Source organism: Lepus europaeus, chromosome 3 (assembly GCF_033115175.1).
Source record: "Lepus europaeus isolate LE1 chromosome 3, mLepTim1.pri, whole genome shotgun sequence".
Lineage (NCBI taxonomy): Eukaryota > Metazoa > Chordata > Mammalia > Lagomorpha > Leporidae > Lepus > Lepus europaeus.
Window position 1 is genome coordinate 127350276 of NC_084829.1, and position 19909 is coordinate 127370184.

Sequence of the window (19909 nt, forward strand, 5' to 3'; positions counted from 1 at the left end):
CCTAGAAAAAATCAGACTGTTCTCAGAGATCCTTAGATTTTGCTTAGTGTAAAAACCTAGCTACTAAATCATAAACAAGGCATTAAGTAACTGATACAAAACAAAACTTAAGCTTAATTGACCAGAAAAAGTATAGACTGCAGTGAAGGAAGAACTTTGGTTGATACTAAGACTTTTTAAGTCAGAATGAAATGCTTAAATTTTATTGATATCTTTTGGTTTTATGATCCTATGTTCTATGCAATTTTTTAGAATCAGCTACTAACTCCTTTATCCAGGCATCTTGGCATCAGGAAGGCTTCTGCTAATCTTCTCTTACCTTTGTGATCTATCTGTTTGATCTATCAATCAGCTGAATATCTTCCTCATTATGCTTCATCTACTCTCTTGCAGTTTGTTTAATGTTCTAGATGTGTGTTTATTAAGACTTTATTCTCCTTGCTCATTGTACTTGTAGGCTTACGTTTGTATTCTCCTGTTTGATCAGCAACTCTGCTAATGAAAGGAGTCATTGAGAATGGAACGGAAGGAAGGTACAGAGGACAAAGGGCCCCTCATCATAATGTGGAAAATTTTCTTAATATAGATGGGAAACTAGCCTGAGAGAGGAAGCAAGTTTGATAATAAAGGTGACATACAGAATCTCATTGATTAGTGAGGAGTAAAACAGGTTCTGGCCTCAAGGTCACGTAGAAGGCCAGATGGCTGGAGCTGCCTGTGACCGGTCTCAAGTGTGTGGTGATGATAAACAGCACCCTTGGCAGGCACCGAAATCGAGGTTTTTCTTTGTTCTGTGGGAAATATTTGCTGTTTCACATATAAATCCCCAGCACAGGAAAGCAATGGAACTCTCTTTCCCCTACAAGCTGTATTCATGGGAGTTTCTTACCTTTCCTTTCTAATAAGCTTTTTTGCTAAAATCGCCTTCTTACATGTTCACTTGCTTCATACTTCGTCACGTGTAGACATCTCAGCTGTTACAGTAATATTGAAAAAAACATTGGCCACACAATTTTTTTAACTTTTATTTAATGAATATAAATTTCCAGTGTACATCTTATGGATTACAATGGCTTCCCCCTCCCATAACTTACCTCCCACCCGCAACCCTCCCCTCTCCCGCTCCCTCTGCCCTATCAAGATTCACTTTCAATTCTCTTTATATACAGAAGATCAATTTAGTATAAAGATTTCAACAGTTTGCACCCATATAGAAACACAAAGTGAAACATACTGTTTGAGTACTAGTTATAGCATTAAATCAAAATGTACAGCACATTAAGGACAGAGATCCCACATGAGGAGCAAGTGCACAGTGGTTCCTGTTGTTGACCCAACAAGGGGGCCACACAGTTTTGAAGAGCAAAGTCAGAGGCCTGTCACTATCCTAATTCTAGATTTATTGTAAGTCTATAGGAATCACTACAATGTGATATTGTTACAGCTGATCGTGAATCCCAGGAACATGTTATATCCATGATGAAGAATGAGGCAGATGTCCCAGCCAACGCAACAAGATGTTACAGCTGATCGTGAACCCTGCAAACTTGTTCTACCCATAACAAATATGAGGCAGCTGAACAAACAAAGAAGGCAAATTTTTAGGAAAACAGTTTTATTATGAAGAACAAAGAGCTTCAAAGAGCAGAAGGAAAGCTCCCAGGAAAGTAGCCAAGAGGGGCTTCTTGAGAAGGAAAAAGCCATTGGAGGGAAATGATCTGGGGTTTTTCACCCAGTGGGAAGTTTGTAGCAAGGGCTTTAATAAAAGTGTTTCTTGGGAGGTGAGCTCATCTTTCTCATCTCCCATTCCTCCCATTTGGTTGTGGCTTTTACAGGATGAAGAGAAAGTTCTCTCCGGGAGGGAGCTATTTGTCTTCTGCACACTCCCAAGATGGCAGAGGCAAACTCCAGCCACCTGGCCTTCCTTCTGTGTGGCCGTGGCTGCAGAGCCAGCCTCTCTGTAGCTCAGGCTGGGTTCCCAGCTAGATTAAGAAAATGGTCCACATTCCTGGATAGGCTCTTTGTCTCTCTTCCTTTTCACCATTCCTGCTCTGACTCTGTTCACCCTTGTATTGCTTAGTAACCCAGAGGCTGCTCTCCTGACCATTGCAGCCTTCCCATCATTAGCTGTCCTCCTAAGTCCGACTTAAGCTAGCTTGTTTCTTCTACCTCCATCATTGTTCCCTCTCCTGAGATGACTCCAACTGCTGTTGAGAATTGGGACCATGACCACTCTGGCTGCTTTGTGCTGAGAAAAAGCAGGAGGTCATCACTCAGAGAGGCCTGTTCTGGGGCTACTGGTTACAGGTGGTTGTGAGTTGAGGAAAGATTGGAGGAACTGCAATGATGCTGCAATCTCTCTGCCATCCTCACCTGTCTGTCCAGGGGATTTTCAATGGAAGGCCCGTATTCACAGCGCTATGTGTAGGACCACTGATAGGCAATGCTGGAAGAAACTAGTTATGCAGAACAATTTAGCATACAGGATCTCAAGGCCAGGACATTTAGAAGCGACATGTGATAGAGAGTTGAGGGAAGTGAGTAAACCAAAGTCAAAACAATGATGGTAAAAAGGATACCTGGGGCCGGTGCTGTGGCACAGCACATTAAAGGCCTGGACTGTAACACAAGCTCTGCGTATGGACGCTGGTTCAAGTTCCGGCTGCTCAACTTCCAATCCAGCTCCCTGCTAATGTGCCTGGGACAGTATCGGAAGACGGCCCAAGTCCTTGGGCCCTTGCAACCATATGGGAGACGCAGAAGAAGCTCCTGGCTCCTGGCTTTGGATTGGCTCAACTCCAGCCGTTGCAGCCATTTGGGGAGTGAACCAGTGGATGGAAGACCTCTCTCTGTATTTCTGTCTGTTAAGTAAATAAAATAAATATTTAATTAAAAAGATACCTAATATTTTAGCCACAATATGTTAAGACGGAGACTCAGAGAATGAAAATAAGACAGAGTGTAAGTACTAAAAACAGAGTAAGGGGAAACAAGATGTGTAGTGTTTTGGCTGTCTGTTGGCTTATAAAAATATTTAGTTAACCAAGATATTTTTATCCTCTTAACTTACTTGGTGGCAGCTGTTGTTGGATGTCTCTCCCCAGGCCAATGCTTTTGAGGTGTGATTCACCCAAGTTTTTACTTGTCTAAAACTACCGACACACACATCACTGGATATGTTAAGCTGATCATGCAGCATGATACAAATGCCCTTTGCCAAGACAAGGAGGTAGTCTAAGGCTGTTTTACTATCTGTTACGTTTGTCGAGATTTTATGAATTTTGTAGAGCTAAAACAATTTCAGCTGTTTTCTTAGCCAGATGCTCAACAGCCCTCTTATGTTTGTCCTGGAGCCATGGTAAAGGCATTCAGAGTAACTTGGTGACCTGTTTTAATAAGAGCGGTTATTAGGCAACCTTGTGTAAGAACACTTCTCCACAAGCCCTCATGTTTCTTTAATTGTGTTTAGGGTTGACACCAGCCATACCATCTTGATTCTTATTCACTTCTCATTCAGGTTCTTTTTGAGCACATTGCAGATCAGTCATCCTGTACTTGTCTCTCATTGCCAGGTCAGATTGAACCTGGTCATTGATCTGGTCCCACTGAGGGAGAGAAGTATTTGATGACCAGAAGTCAGTGTCAATAACCCCTTTAATCATGTTTAATCAACAAAGATGCTTTAGGAGCAGTGGCATTTAGGCAACTGTACATGGAGTCTATCATTAAACATAAGTTTAGTTGTTCTGTAGACACGAGTCATCCTCTCCACGTGTCAGGCCAGCATTACCCTGAGAGGAATTGTACTTCTGTAGAATATTGACATGTGTTAAGCACAAAGCTCAAAAAAGAAAATATACAACAAAGCCAACAAAAACATAATAAATCGAGCTTCTATGTTAAAAATAATAAACAGGACTACCTAGTAATCAAACATAGGAAATTTTCAAGGTTAGCAAGCCTGAAACACCTAGCATTCATATTTTAAAAGCTGATGTGTTTTAGTTTGTTGATTGACTATTTGTTTAACTATAGCTTGTTATGGGTAGAACAAAAATTTTTGCTGAATTCATACAGGCACAATAACATTTCTTGAGAATATGAAATGCCTCATAAAAGTTTTTAATTTTAGAGGAATTAAACAGAATGAAAAACAAACAGTTTTATCTGTTTTATAAAGTTGTCCCAAAACACTGAGTACAATAGAATTCACAGGAAAAAAAAGTCCTTTGGAATTTTCGAAGAGGAAACATGTAAACACAAAATCAGTGTTTTAATTTTTATGAGAACTTTTTGGATTTTTTTTTTTAAGTTTTGGAGTCAATTATCTAACTCTTTATCTCAAAAACTGTCATAAAATCTACATTTAAGAACAATTGTTAGAGTCATCTTTTATAAATCTGAATGCAAGTTATTTAGAGAAAAATACAAAATCTTAGATGACAACAGACTTTAAATAGCTTGATAGACAAGGCCCCAGTTTCCTCTCCCCTCATCCCTCTTCTGAGAAAGCCTAAATGTGCAAGTTTTGGATGTGGAATTCACCTAAACAAACCCCTCCAGACAATATTTGTCATCAAGAGTGTTATATATTGGAGAATTCAATGACTCCTCCAGTCCAATGGTTTGAACCTTGTCAGACCAGCTGTATCTTCCCTAAATCCAGTGAATTCCCTTTGATAAAGGACAGGTGAGGACATCTAGGACTAGGGGAGACAGACCAGAGGCCGAGTCCTGCTTTCAGGACTTGTCTTCTCATCCCATTGCACAGAAATTTATTTTCTTTAAACTTCTCATTTTCTTCGGACCCTCTTATACACCTTTATTAATATCTACCTCACTTCCTTAACAATGTAAATCTCCCATCTCAACAAGGCACCAGGAGACTGGGATCTAGCAGCTTGGAGCTGGGGAGCTGGGGTGAAGGGTCCCCAGTCACACTCAGTGCTCTCAGAGGACTGACAGAGAGTAACCAATGTAACAGAAAGTATTAAAAAGACATGCTGCTGTTTCTACAAAAAGAAGAGATTACATTTAAAATCAATACCATTTTCCTATATTTACTCACATGGTGATATACATATATTTTAAAAACCTGGTTGCTCTGACAGATTAGATTTTAATCTCATCAGAAACTCATCTAAACAAATTTCCTTTAATCTCAAACTAATCTCACACAAGATTCATCTTTGACAAGAATATTATAACATTCTTATATTCTCTCAATTATTTTTCCTGTATTGTTTTTCATTTACAGAACACCAGTTGTTTTACTTTAAGGCAAATATCTTTGTAATCATGTCTTTTTTTAATCCACAAAGAAAATTCTCTTTCCTTTTTAATCTTTCATACCAAAAACACATTCTCATTCTTACAACTTTCCTTATTTCTATTTCCCATCTACCAATTTATTAAAATTTACATTTGAAGTAATGCTTTTAAAATCTACAAATTAAGTCAAAAAATTTTTTTAGATAAAAGAGCATATCAAACTTCAACCTTAGTTACTTCCAAGCAGTCTTGAATTATTTGTAATACCTGGACAATCACTGAAAACGTACTTGTTAACAAACCCAAATAACCAGTTTTTCCAAAGAACTTAAGATGCTAAGAGTATGCAGATTTGGTTTTAGAGATATTTACCTCATTTATCTCTACTCACTTTATACTTAGCAACTAAGAGGGTTTAAAGAACTGAGATATTAGACAAGTATAGTTAAAATTTTATATCACTTTTTTGTCAAAGAAAAATCTAAAGTCTAGTTTATTGTATTCAATAACACAGAACATGATAAATATTATTCCTTATCTGAATTATTTGTTCTTAGGTAAAATTACACTTTTATGATTGTAAATAACTGGTAAAGGTAAGCATAACATCCTTGATCAAAAAACACAAGCACAAACATATAATAATAAAACTTGTCATCTGAGCAATTCCCTTTTGGATACCATTGCACCTGAAAAAGGGAGAGAACGATCCAACATGGGAAGCAAGATACACAGCAGACTCATAGAATGGCAGATGTCCTAAATAGCACTCTGGCCTCAGAATCAGCCCTTAAGGTATGCGGATCTGGCTGAAAAGCCCATGAGAGCATTTCAGGCATGAAAAGCCAAGACACTCTGGCAAAAAATAACAATAATAATAATAAACCAACTAAATTAAAAATCTCCGCGAGTGAGATCCCAGTGGAAAGAACGGGCCATCAAAGAAGGAGGTACCTTTCTCTGAAGGGAGGAGAGAACTTCCACTTTGACTACAACCTTGTCTAAATATGATCAGATTTGGTGAACTCAAAAGGCTTCCATAGCCTTGGCAACTCGTGATAAGAGCCTAGGGGGATAACTGATGCCATAAACAAGAGTGTCAATTTGTTAAGTCAACAACGGAGTCACTGTGCACTTACTCCTCATGTAGGATCTCTGTCCTAATGTGCTGTACATTGTGATTTAATGCTATAACTAGTACTCAAACAGTATTTTTCACTTTGTGTTTCTATGTGGGTGCAAACTGTTGAAATCTTTACTTAATATATGCTAAACTGGTCTTCTGTATATAAAGAGAATTGAAAATGAATCTTGATGTGAATGGAATGGGAGAGGGAGTGGGAAAGGGGAGGGTTGCTGGTGGGAGGGAAGTTATGGGTGGGGGGGGGAAGCCGTTGTAGTCCATAAGCTGTACTTTGGAAATTTATATTCATTAAATAGAAGTTAAAAAAATCTGGAAAATAAAACAAAAAACAAAACAAAACAAAACAAAAAGTTTGAAAACATCTTTATCTCTTTTAAAAAAATAAAGCAAATTAAAGATCTACATAAGACATGTGAACCAACAGGCATTTTGATTCACATAATTTTTGGACCATTCTGTATTGGCTAATTTTGGCATAACAGCATAAAAATTTGCCTCTATAAAACTTTCTCTCATTTTTTTCCCATAAAGCAACTCTAGCTGGAAGAAAGTGACATAATCTAGAGATCCATTAAGTGGCAATTTCTCATTTAATTTCAGAGACTACTGAGGCCAAGCAGTGTTGCAGTAAAACACCAACATTTTTTCATAGATTTACATGCAAGTTTTCTTAATAGGCAAAATACACCCTAAAGGATATAAAAATAGAGTGCTGAACACTCTTTTGATTGGACCTGTTGAACATAGTTACAAAACAAGTTTGTCAAGTTACAATGCAATTCTTTAAAGCAGTAATGTATTTTTTAGTTCCAAAAGGGAGAAATCTTTTAAAACCTAGTGTCTTGTTACAGCTGAACCAAATTAGCATAAAAGACATTGAGATACAGTTTCCCTCCTTACCCCTTCCCACCTGGCAAAGGGTGGCATGAACACATGGCAGTTTCAGAGCAAGGGAAATAAACCAACTGTTTAAACTGCAGGTTTTCAAAGACTGAAGCTGAGAAGGGAAGAATGGAATTTAACCTTTTAGACCCTTATATAAGCACAAGGAAGTTTGGCTCCATAACCTGGTAATGGATTTTTGAGTTATCCTGTAGGAGATTATCTGAAATGAAAATATACTGTGACTGAAAGTGGAGACAGAGGGTGGGAGAAGAAATATGTAGGTCAAGGCCAGACTTTCTTCTGGTCGAATGTCTTTGTTGTAAGGTTTAGGATTCAACAGTGCTCCAGTTTTGAGGGTGCATGGCAGCAGGGATGTGACTGAAGTGGTTTTGGATTCTGTGTTGCCCATCTCTAAGACACTGAGGAAAGAAAGGCGTCCCTGTTTCTGCTCCCTCAGTCTGAAGCAGACCATCCCTCTCCCATCCCTCACCACACAATAGGGTGAGACCCCCTTGCCCATGTCTACAGCAGGGATGGGAACACCCTCAACTTGAGCCTGCTGGACTTAGTCAAGCTGTGGTACCAGCAGGCCACTTGTCACCAGCTTCAGTGGGCATACTCCCTTAGAGCTGCTGGCCAAACTTCTACAGGAGTCCAACCTCACCAGACCTTGCTTCAGGTTTTATGAGCTTTTGTTTGGAAGTAAGCTCAACAAAGAGGTCCTAGCTGTTGGGCTCAGAGGTTTGTGTTTGAAGGATTGAGCTGAGAAAGCAAGGAGAGCCACTGAGACTAAGAGAACTTAGCCAAAGCCATACAGTGGGAATGGGAACAGCCTGGCACAGAGAGAAAGGGATGAGTGTCCTTGTCAACTCCTCTGGGAAGCCTGGAGAGGCTTTTCTGAAGCCCACTTGAGTCACTCTAGCTGGAGGGTAACTGAGGGGGACTCCGGAGCTGCACCCTCCCTCCACCAAGGAGAAATTCTCTGTCAGAAATGATAGGAAGCAGGGAACTCTGCTCTCAGGCACCCTCACGGGCTGTCAGTGGCTGGGTTTCGTCAGGGGACTTTTGGGTTACACCAAGAGGCAGCCTCCAGAATCCCTCCCAGCCACTTGCATCCACAGGCTTGTCCAGAAAGGAAATCAGAGGTGACAGGAAAGGAAAAAGAGTGATGGGGAGATGTCCCAGCCAACGCAGCAAGATATTACAGCTGATCATGAACCCCGTGAACTTGTTCTTCCCATGATGGAGTATGAGGCAGCTGAACAAACCGAGATGACAAATTTTTAGCAAAAGAGTTTTCTTATAAACAGCCAAGGGATTAAAAGAGCAGAAGGAATGTTTTTGGGAAAGCAACCAAGAGGAGCTTCTTCAGACGGGAAAAGCCATTGAAAGAAAGTGATCTGGGGGTTTTATTCCCATTGGAAAGTTTGTTCGAGGTCTTTTAACTAAAGTGTATCTTGTGAGGTGAGCTCACCCTGCCTTCTTGTCTCCCATTCCTCTAATTTGCTTGTGACTTTTACAGGATAGAGAGAAAGTTCCATGTCAGGGCCTGTGGAGGAGGAGCTTGTCTTGAGCACACTTCTGAGGCTGGGCACGTGGGACTCTGTCGGAGGCCACCCGACAAACCACATGGAAACACGCAGCACTCAGTCAATTCATCACCACGTTTATTGCCTCATCGTTCCAAGCCAAAGTAGGGGGCCCGGCGATGAGGGACTGGAGGCAGTCTCCCTAGGGAAGCTCTTCAGTCTCCAGCCCCGAGCACACAGAAAGACAAGGATATATACCCCAGACCCCATACAGATAACATTCATTGTGTGCAATCATGCATAGCACAGGAATAGAGCAAGTTTACAAAGTAGCAATGATCAGGGTACAAGCTCTGCAGATAGTGCAAAGAACATCATAAACCTTCATCAGAAGTCACATCCTGCCTGCAGGAATATGGGACGAAAAGTCTTGGAAACAGGATTAGATAAGGGACAGCCTCAGCCTGCTGCATCTCATGTCGGGCCAGGGCCACTGGCCCCGACATCTCCCCCTTCTTGTTTGTACAAGAATGGCCTGGTGTTTATGGTAACCAGTGTTTACACTGTCCAGAGGGCTGCGGGGGAGGGCCCATCCCCCACAAGTTCCTCGCGTTAAACGCTGAACGGCGTGGACTCGTGCCTGTCTTAGGTGCCCCGCAACGCTTACTCTGCTTACCCATCATCAAGGATACAGGAGACATGTCCTGCCCTCTGTCTTAGGTTGCTAGAGAAGCCTGCGAGTGCTTACCCGTCGTTGACTACCGGTCCACCCTAAGAACAGTGTAGGAGCAAGCGGTCAATGAGGCAGTTAGGAAGAGAGAGACCGAGGCTTCCACGGCATATCACATACTGCAGCCCCCTGTTTTAGAGTGTCCTAGAGGGTATGTACTGTTCTTTTGATAGCCTCTCTGTTTGCGCACATTGGAACGTTGGGAACGTTTGGTTGTATTACTTCACATCAGTCTACAGGCAGGCAGAAGACATAGGTTATGGGGGCCGGCTCCCCACAGCTCCCCCTTTTTTTACTTTAGGACCAGCGCCTGTCTTAGGCGCCCCTGAGCGGAGTGGCAGCTTACCCGTCTTTGCCAGAGGGTCGACTTGCATGGGCAGTCTCAGCCCTCCGCTGTCTTAGGTTGCATGCCATCCCTCAAGGCACTTACCCGTCTCTGGCTACTGGTCCAAGAAACCAAGCAACACCTGCTGTATTGCAGGGTGGTGGGGGGAGGTTTTGCAGCAATGACTTCTAATGGGGACCAAATATCTGTGTCCAGTTGTGTTAAGAACCCAAATTTCTTGCAGTAGTTCACGCAGCAAACCAGTGAAATTACTATCCCAGGTATGGTTTAAGGTGGCGCCTAAAGAGCAAGACAAACTAGCAAGACGAGTATAGTTATGCCAGGGAAATGGAGTAGCGCAAAGCGTGACAGACTGAACCAAGCAGGGGGTCCCCCACATCCCCGTCTAAGATTCAGTTCTTCCTGGAGAACGTCGACCCGTTGGTTTAGTAATGAGTCCTGAATGGATATGCTGATCCACTGCCACTCGGAGTGTTCTTGTTTGATCATTCTTCTGGAGCATGGGAATAGGTGACCTTTTTTCCTTTTAGGAATTTCACAAGCCAAGACTGACCTTGACTTGTCTATGACTTGTTTATGGGCTGCCTACATCTCCCCCTTTTTTATGTAATTGAGAATGGCCTCTGTCTTAGGTTGCCCTCAGTCATCTCTGTCCTTACCCGTCATCGGTAACTCTGGCAGTTTGGCCTAGAGCCCTGTCTTAGGTTGGTACAGGATGCTGAGCGTCTTACCCATCTCTGAGTACCATTCCAGCCCACCATTAGGTGAGAGATGAAATATACAGCCAAATATTAAGTATTTGTGATTACAAATAATGATGAATGTCAGTTCATACAGACTGTAGTGAAGTCAGCATAAAATGCAGAACACAAGGAAAACATCCCATACCAAGTAGGAAAAGCAGTAGTGGTCCAGTCAACATTAATAACCAATGAATCCATTGAAACCCTCCAAATGTTAGGGGGTTAGTAATAAACATATGTTGTATTTTATTTTTAAGTTTATCAACAACAGACTCTATATATGGCACATTGTTAGTAATGTTAAAACAACATTTTCCTGTTACAGATTTACAACTTATATGATCTTTTAACATCAAGTAATTGTTAGCTGCATGGTTTAAAAGTACTCCTGAGTGAACTTGATCCAATGTTTCGGCTATATTGGACAGTCCAGTAGCAGTAAGATTAATTGTTTTGGTCACTGAATATGCAAGCCTTCGCAGTCCATGTTTATTTCCAAAGGCCAGTCCAGGAACACTTACTACTGGTACAGCCATGGCCAGGGCAGTGTCCTCTCCTATTAGGATGACGTTGTCATTACAGTCTTTAGGTGAAGCATGCTGCCGACGCGCTCTATCCGCTGCTGTAAATACAGATGTCAGCATCGGGGCCACACAGTCCAGGGAGCAATTGCGGAAGTTATCAGAGGCTAACGATGTGAAGGCATATTTGCTACATAAAAAAACCCATCCCTTAGGAGTCCATGTCCCATACCAGTATTGGATTAGGTGTATTTCATTGATTGGTGATAGGATCCCTTTATTTTACCAATTGTAAAACCTTAATAACTTGTGGAGGCTGTGCACTCCGTAACTTGTCATTCCAATTTTTACTCAATCCTGAGCAGAGAGCCCATTCCTTTGCCAAAGAGGCGAACTGAGGGTCTTTCCAGCCAGGAACATTACAGGTTACACATGTAACTTTAGTTTTTCTTTTAAAGAAAGGCATTGCTTTGTATACTTGTAGATTCTGTTGACTATACCAATTTGTGACAGCAAATTGTTTTTTAGCTGTCTGCTGTGCACAGACTTAGTTACTTTTAGTTTAATCTGCAAGAAATACGCTGCAAGCCTTATAGTGCACACTAAAATTATTTAGAGGAAAGATGGTAAAGGAGTATAGATTAACAGAATGTTGCAATAAACATGGCTCCATTGCTTTAATGATACTATAGCAAGATGGTCCACTGATTCCTGTTGGGAGGGCCTGAGACTGGCCCCACTTCCAGTTTTCTGAACTCTGTTTTTTAATGAATTACCTTCTTTATCAGTTTTGGAGTGACAATATTGGCCCAATGCCTTTCCCTTTAGCACTGGGGGAAAATACCAGGAGGAGCCTTATTTTGATTTTTGACTTTTGGATAATTTTTGTACATGTCCCTGTTGTCCACATTTATAGTACCCTTATTTATTGGGCATAGCCCTCCTTGATAATTTTTGTAATGACAAACCATGTAGAGTGGCAGGTCCTGAATGTCCTGTTTTTAAGTGAATCCATTTTGCTAATCCCTCATCAAATGAACTGTCACAGAACACCTCAGTCATAGTAGCCAATTGATTCATGTTTACATTGTACTTACGTTTAGCAGAATTTATAGTGTTGTGGGCATCACTAGGCAATCTTTACAAAGCACCGGAAAAGAATCCATACTGAGAATCAGACATTATTAGTAATCATTACAGGCATGTTTAACATTTAGCTTGACTGTGTGTTCCCCTGGGATGAAGCAGCAGTAGCAGAGACTTGTTCTGGCTCCCTCTTAAAGCCTCCAAGGACAAGGGTGGCTCATTGCCAAGATTTTAGGCAAGCAGTGCGTCCCGTCCCGGATCTTGGCCAGAGAGCCAAGACACGAAGCATGCCCACCTGTTTATCAGAAACATCCCTTTATCCTCCTCCCCGGGAACTGGCCAGGCTCCCAAGGAGCAGGAGAAGGTCATTTGGCAACAAAGTTACTTGTCCACCAGAGCTGAACCTAGATACAAGCCTCTTTATTCCAAAAATTTGTCCTTACATTTGGCCCTAGGGCTGCATTGAGAGGTAGACATAATTAACACATTATAAGAATACAATACAAATTTTTCATACAAGCATACATTTAGTAATCAAACACAATAATACTCAATGTGTTTTAAGGGTAAATTGAAACATAACTGAGGGAGAATTAGCTTCTTGGGCACCCATGTCAAGGACATAAAAAACAATACCATTCCAATACAACAACTCAAGCTGCTGCAGACAGCCTGAGAACTGGCTAGACAATCCCATGGCATGGAGATCTGAGGCATTGATACTTGTTAAACAGACATGTTGAGGTGTACATCCAATTAACAAATGTGCTAACATTTTGCAGTACTCTGAAATTAGTGATTTGGGTTTCATTAAATATTTGTAACATCTCTTTTTGATAAGACAACAAATTTTTCAGCGGATGGAACACGGTGGGTAACCATTTAGCCATAATGATAGTAGCCTCTTACTATCTGTAATTGTTACATTTTTGTAGGTTTGTGCAATCTTAACTACTTGTGGCATATTTTGATTTACATTTTTTTTAAAGCCAACCACGCATAATCTGCCCAAGCATTCCTATCAATAATAAGGGTAGAGTTAGTACATAATACAAAAATAGAATGGGTAGTCCGGACACTTTGACACGTTTAAATGCGCATATTCCATAGTTATGGCTTAGAGGGGCTCCTGAGAAATTTTTTGTCTTTTAAGTCCTACACGTGCCAATTGCTCCCTCCTTTCTCCTGCAACCGGCGTCCCAGCGCTTTTTAACAAGGCCTTTATATCCTTGTCACATTTAGATGTGACTGTATATTCCCCATGGGCAATAGGAGAGGCTCCCCGGGCAAGCCCTAGTCTCCCACGCCCTACTCGTGCTTATGTGCCTCCCTTGTAATCCCTACGGCCTGCTACCGCCGCAGCCTTCCCTCTTACAGAGGCTTACCTGTGGATGAGATGAATCCGAGTCACGGCACCAGCTGTCGGAGGCCACCCGACAAACCACATGGAAACACGCAGCACTCAGTCAATTCATCACCACGTTTATTGCCTCATCGTTCCAAGCCAAAGTAGGGGGCCCGGCGATGAGGGACTGGAGGCAGTCTCCCTAGGGAAACTCTTCAGTCTCCAGCCCCGAGCACACAGAAAGACAAGGATATATACCCCAGACCCCATACAGATAACATTCATTGTGTGCAATCATGCATAGCACAGGAATAGAGCAAGTTTACAAAGTAGCAATGATCAGGGTACAAGCTCTGCAGATAGTGCAAAGAACATCATAAACCTTCATCAGAAGTCACATCCTGCCTGCAGGAATATGGGACGAAAAGTCTTGGAAACAGGATTAGATAAGGGACAGCCTCAGCCTGCTGCATCTCATGTCGGGCCAGGGCCACTGGCCCCGACAGGACTCCAGCCCCCTGGCCTTTGGCAAGTTCTTGGCAAGCAGAGACTGCTGCTCTCCTAAATTTTTTAATTTTCTTTTGTTATCACACTTGCTTTGTGGCTGCCACAGCTTTCTCAGCTGGATTTAGACAATGCTCCACATTTCTGCAGCGTGCTCTTTGTGCTCTCTTATTAGCATTCCCACTCTGACTCCTTTCACCCTGTGTTGCTTGGTAACCAGAGGTCACGCTCCTGATGTAGCGCCTGGAATACTAAGCTGGCTGCCTATGTCTAACCTAATCCAGCTTGCTTTCTCCTGCCTATGTGAGTATTGGCAAAAGCATAAACAAATAGCTCAAGGGAACATAACAGACTCTAGAGAATGGAACTACACCAATACAGTCAACTGGTCTTTGACAAGCGAGCAAAAGCCAGTGTGGATAGTCTTTTCAACAAATGATGCTGAAAGAACTAATACTTGAAGGCTAATACTGTGGTGTAGGAGGTTAAGCCTCCTCCTGTGGCAATGGCATCTCATATGGCCACCAGTTCATGTCTGCGCTCTCCACTTCTGATCTAGCTCCTTGGTGATGGCCTGGGAAAGCAGTGGAATATGGCCCAAGTGCTTTGGCCCCTGCACCCACAAAGGAGACCAGGAAGAGTCTCCTGGCTCCTGACTTCAGATGGCCCAGCTCCGGAGTGAACCAGTGGATGGAAGACCTTTCTCTCAGTCTCTGTCTCTCAGTTTCTCCCTCTGTCTGTAACTCTGCTTCATGAATAAATAAATAAATCTTAAAAGAAAGAAAGAACTCAACATTCACCTGCAACAATTCTGAATGTAGGCACAGACCTTAATGAAATTTAACTCAGAATGGATGATAGACCCAAAAGTAAATTGCAAGGTCCTGGAGGAAGAGAAGGATGATTGGGCAGAGTACAGAGAAATTTTAAAGCAGTGAACTCTTCTGTGTGATGCAATATAACAGTAGATACATGTCATTATACATGTCTAAAAACTCACAGAATGCACATTATCAAGAATGAACCCTAATGGAAACCATGGGCTGATGATTTATCAACATGGTCTCATCAGTTATAACAAATGTGCCACTCTGTTGAGGATATTGATAGTGGGAGAGGCTGTGCTTTATAGGAACTCTCTGTACTCTCCATTCTATTTCACTGTGAATCTAAAACTCCTCTGAAAAACAAAGTCTATTGGGAGGAGAAAGGCACTGAATGTTTACCAATGTTATTGAGGGGAAGAAGTATCCTGCCAATTTAACTCCCTGACAGAGAGCAAACACTGTCAGCTAGGTCTTGCTGTTGTTTATTTAAGAAACATAAATTCAGGAGAGAGTATGAAATGGATACCAGACTGAGTAGCTAGACATTCAGAGGACAATAAGAATATAAACTTGTTCACTGTAGGGAGAAATATACAGAGAAATATTGAGCTAGAGAGTAGGAGGATGTGATTAATTCAGATCTAGGTGGACAGGGAAGCTTCTTTAAAGATGTGACATAATCTTCCCTCTTGAAAGATAAATAGTTCTTTCCCTGGTGATCCAGGTGTGAGGGGATTCCAAGAAGAAGTAATATCACACAAAATATTTACAGGGAAAGCTCATGCCTAAACAGTTAACCAGTGTAAAGGATTTCAGAGTTGTAACACTATGCACTGATTCTAATATTTATTTTTTCTTAATGTTTCTCTTGAAAATTCTGTCTTTGGGTAGGAAAAGCTCATTTTGTGGAGGGCTTCTACTAGAAAACTAACTTAAAAAGGGATACTAAGGGCCAGCATTGTGGCACAATGGTTAAGCTATCCTTTGCAACACCAGCATCTCCAACTGGTAAAGAGCACCAGTTCAAGTAAAGACTTCTCCAGTTCCAATCCAGTTTCGTGATGATGTGACTGAGAAGGCAGCGGATTGACAGCCAAGTACTTGGGCCCCTAGCCACCCAAGTGGGAAACCCACATGGATGTCCAGGCTCACAGCTTTAACCTGGCCCAGCCCTGGTCTTTGTGGCCATTTGGAGGGTGAACCAGCAGACAGAAGATCTTTCTATCTCTCCTGTCTGTGTCACTCGCATTTCAGATAGATAAATTAAACTTTTGCTTTTTTAAAGAGGGATTACTAGTTATTTTTCAATGATGTTTGATATTCTAAGATCTCCTTTGATTTTCACAAAAAAAAAAAAAGCTTTCTTTAATTAAAATATTATCAGATTCAAGGACCAGTGCTGTGGGTAGCGAGTAAAGCTGCCACCTGCAGTGCTGGCATCCCATATGGGCGCTGGTTCAAGTCCTGGCTGCTCCACTTCCGATCGAACTCTCTGCTATGGCCTGGGAGAGCAGTAGAAAAAGGCCTAAGTTCTCGGGCCCCTGTACCCCCGCGGGAGACCTGGAGGAGGCTCTCGGCACCTGGCTTCAGATCAGCAGAACTCTGACAATTGCAGCCAATTGGGGCGTGAACCTGCAGATTGAAAACCTCTATCTTTCTGCCTCTCCTTATCTCTCTGTGTGTAACTCTGACTTTCAAATAAATAATAAATAAATCTTTTAAAATTATTAAATTCATTATTGCTGCAAATGTAATTTGTAAAGCTTTCTTTTATACGTATGGCAAACCAATGGTTAAGAATGTTATACTACTATGATTTTAATGATCTGTGATTACTTTAAAATTTGCTATATATGGGTGAAGCTGTCATTTTCCCACTCAATAATTATCTACAGATGTTGTCTATATTCCCACTAAAGTAGGTTATTTTTTTCTTTTTACTTGTTAAACTTCTTATTTGGTGAAGTATTAAGCCCTTTTACTATAATATAAATTTAAAGTATATTATCTCAAAAACTAGAAAAAGACAGAATGAAGGAAGATAAAGGGTGGGAGAGAGAAAGGGTGAGGGAGGGAGGGAGGAAAGCAGTAACATATGTTCTTAGAATTGCATCTGCAAATCACATTGATTCTGTTAAAAACTAATTAAAATAAAGAATTTTAAAATGTATCAGATTCTAACAGAAATTTAGCTTCAGTTCTTTGATTTTAATTCTATAATTTAAGAATACCATTTAGCTGCTACTCAAAACAGTGATATTATCTGGTATTCAGTTGTATTAAATATTATTACATAAGGAAAAAATAAGCCAAAGATGAGCCTTTGGTTAAATAATCCTCAATTAATTTATAAATCTAATGATCTTGTTTCACATTTCCAAAGAATAAAGGTTAAAGTCATCACCAGCTCCTAAATATTTATTCTATCCAATGAGCTTAGACACTTTGATTAGTAACATAATTATCCAGTCATCGTCATTGAAAATTAGGAAAGCTAGTGTGTATTTACTTCTGCTTTTTAAATTTGAAAATAATGAAGCTAAATTTGCAAAAATGTTGGGCTGTCACAATGACAACTCTCATTTTTGCCACCTTAATCAATCTTTTTCCCAGTGGACTTTTCACCATGAATGCTTATGAGAGCTAAAGACCCCTTCATTAGTGACCTCACTATCTTAATGGTGAGTGTGATGTGACCAGATTATTTTCCACAAAGTTCACATGCTGTCTAATTCTGCAGGTCTTCAGTACATTTTGCATTAGATGGCATGAATATGTGAAAAACTAGAAGTGTAATCATAGATATAAATGATTATACTATATCTCTAAAGAAAAGTATGTGACTTCCTCTTGCAATCTTGTCCATGTTTCTGCAATAGTTAAGGGGCACCTTTTTGGACTTCCCACGACAGACCTGCTGTCTTCATGGCATCCTCAGACAGCAAACTCCTGTAAGATGCTCTTCAATTGACCTAGAGATAGTATGAAGCCTCTTTACTCATTTTTTGGGGTTTATGATGTTTGCTTCTTCCATTGCTCTAAAGAGAAAAAAAAGTCTTACACACACGCACACACACATACCAAAAACTGCTAGATTAATGCAAGCAACAATTAATTGCCTTATCAGAATTTTACTTATCCAGTTCTATGAATTTCAAGATTAATGAAAATCTCTTGTCTAGATCCTTTCCCCAACTCTTGTGTAGCAGAGGCAAAAACAGAAGTAGATTCTAGCTGAAACACTGAAAATTATTCAGTTAGCCTAGTTGCAGAATAAACGTGGCCAGTCAATGCAAGTTAGAACATAATTAAATAACTTGTAATTCTGCAACAAAAATGCTGAAATCAGTATGGGTCTGGAAGGAAGTTCATTATACATTTTAAAGATGATATTAAGAATAACTTTTTAGATGGCACAGAAAAAAAAGAATGAGTGAAGAATTGCAAGTGACTTGTAAATTCAGATCTTGCAAATTTTAGCTTCTTATGCTTTAATTTTGCTGAAACTTATTGAATTAGATAATATTTCTAAAAACATTGGGGAAAAGGGAAATGCTTTTGAGAAAAGCAACTGCTTAGATTTATAACCTAGAACACTAGCAACATCTAGTGGCCATTCTCTTATTCAATCTCTTCGTGCATCGTTGCTTAAATTTCAGTTACATGTTACAATCCTTTTGTTATGTGATTTTTTCACTTTTAATTTTTGAGATGACATGTTATTAATTTTCATTATGGTCAAAGTCTAATGCACCACTAAACAGTTAAACAAGAAACAAGTTAAAAGACTGGAATTTAGCAGGAATATAGGCAAGACCTATTACAATAATCAAATGAAGAGATGTTAAACTTCACTCACATATAAAAAATTATAAAATAGTCACAAAATAATTAATACTACAATAGCATATAATACTTATCAATTTGATTAATATTTAAAACAAAAATTGATGAATTACTGTATTTGCTGCAAAACTAATACACGCAGGCATTTCTTTTTTTAACAACTTTTAATTAAGTAAAAAAAAGTAATAAAGAAAATATAACAAAACTAAAATTAAGTATTATTTTAATGTATGTCATTTAAATACAACACATACACTATCATTTACAACTATTTGGTTACAGATCAACAAAATTCAATATGTTGGCTAAAGCCAATGTAAGATAGTGTTCAGTCATCACGTTTGTTTTAGGGATTGTGATCTTGCTACACATGGGACAAAATTTAATTTTAGAAACTTGAATCCAAAAAACTAAAATGATATTCTAAAACTCTTGTTACATATAACTCTCCATTATTTTAACTGATAGAATTGACATGGATTTTGAGCCATTAAATCCACTAAATATTTTACCCAATTGTTTGAAATTGAGCTATAATCATAGCAGCTTTCAATCCTCTAATACACATAATCTGGCAGTGAAGTTTTATACACATGCTAAGAAACAATAATAGCTACTGATTACTTGGTGGCAAAAGAAATGTAGCTTGTGGATCCTATATTTTTCATGACCACTCTGCAATTAAATAATCAAAAGTTGAAAGCATTAAAAATGGGTGCTTCCTACTAACATAATTCCCATTCTCTGAAAGATTGTTTAATAATACACTGTATTGATACTGAAAACACATGCAGCATTACCATCTAAAACCAGGAAAGAAAAATGGAGGAAAGAGACTGACAATCACGCATGCATCAAGTGCCAGACATGGCGTGTTGCTTCTTGTGCACACATCATCAGGCTTCATCCCCATGATAAATGTGGAGGAAGATTTCTTTGTCCTTCATTTAATACATAATGAAATAGCGCTCACTCACTCCTGTGTTCACACAAGTAGCAAGCGACAAAGATAGATCTGAATTCAACTCAGTCTCACTCCCAAGTCAATGTTCTTGGAGTTTGTGAGCTCATCGTGTACATGAAATAGATAATCTAAACCAAAACTTTTAAATATAATATGATCATTTACTTA

The 19909-nt window shown here is 40.1% G+C and overlaps 1 protein-coding gene across 1 annotated transcript in view; it reads right to left on the reverse strand.

Moving 5' to 3' along the window:
• Nucleotides 1–644: 644 nt before the first annotated feature.
• Nucleotides 645–19909, reverse strand: part of THEMIS (thymocyte selection associated) — a 262004-nt gene continuing 242739 nt past the window's right edge. Inside the window, exons 6-8 of the mRNA XM_062187262.1 lie at nt 4842–5012; nt 3071–3289; nt 645–791 (exon numbers count right to left, since the gene is read on the reverse strand). Of these exons, the coding sequence (XP_062043246.1) occupies nt 645–791; nt 3071–3289; nt 4842–5012 (537 nt within the window). The remainder of the gene's footprint in view (nt 792–3070; nt 3290–4841; nt 5013–19909) is intronic.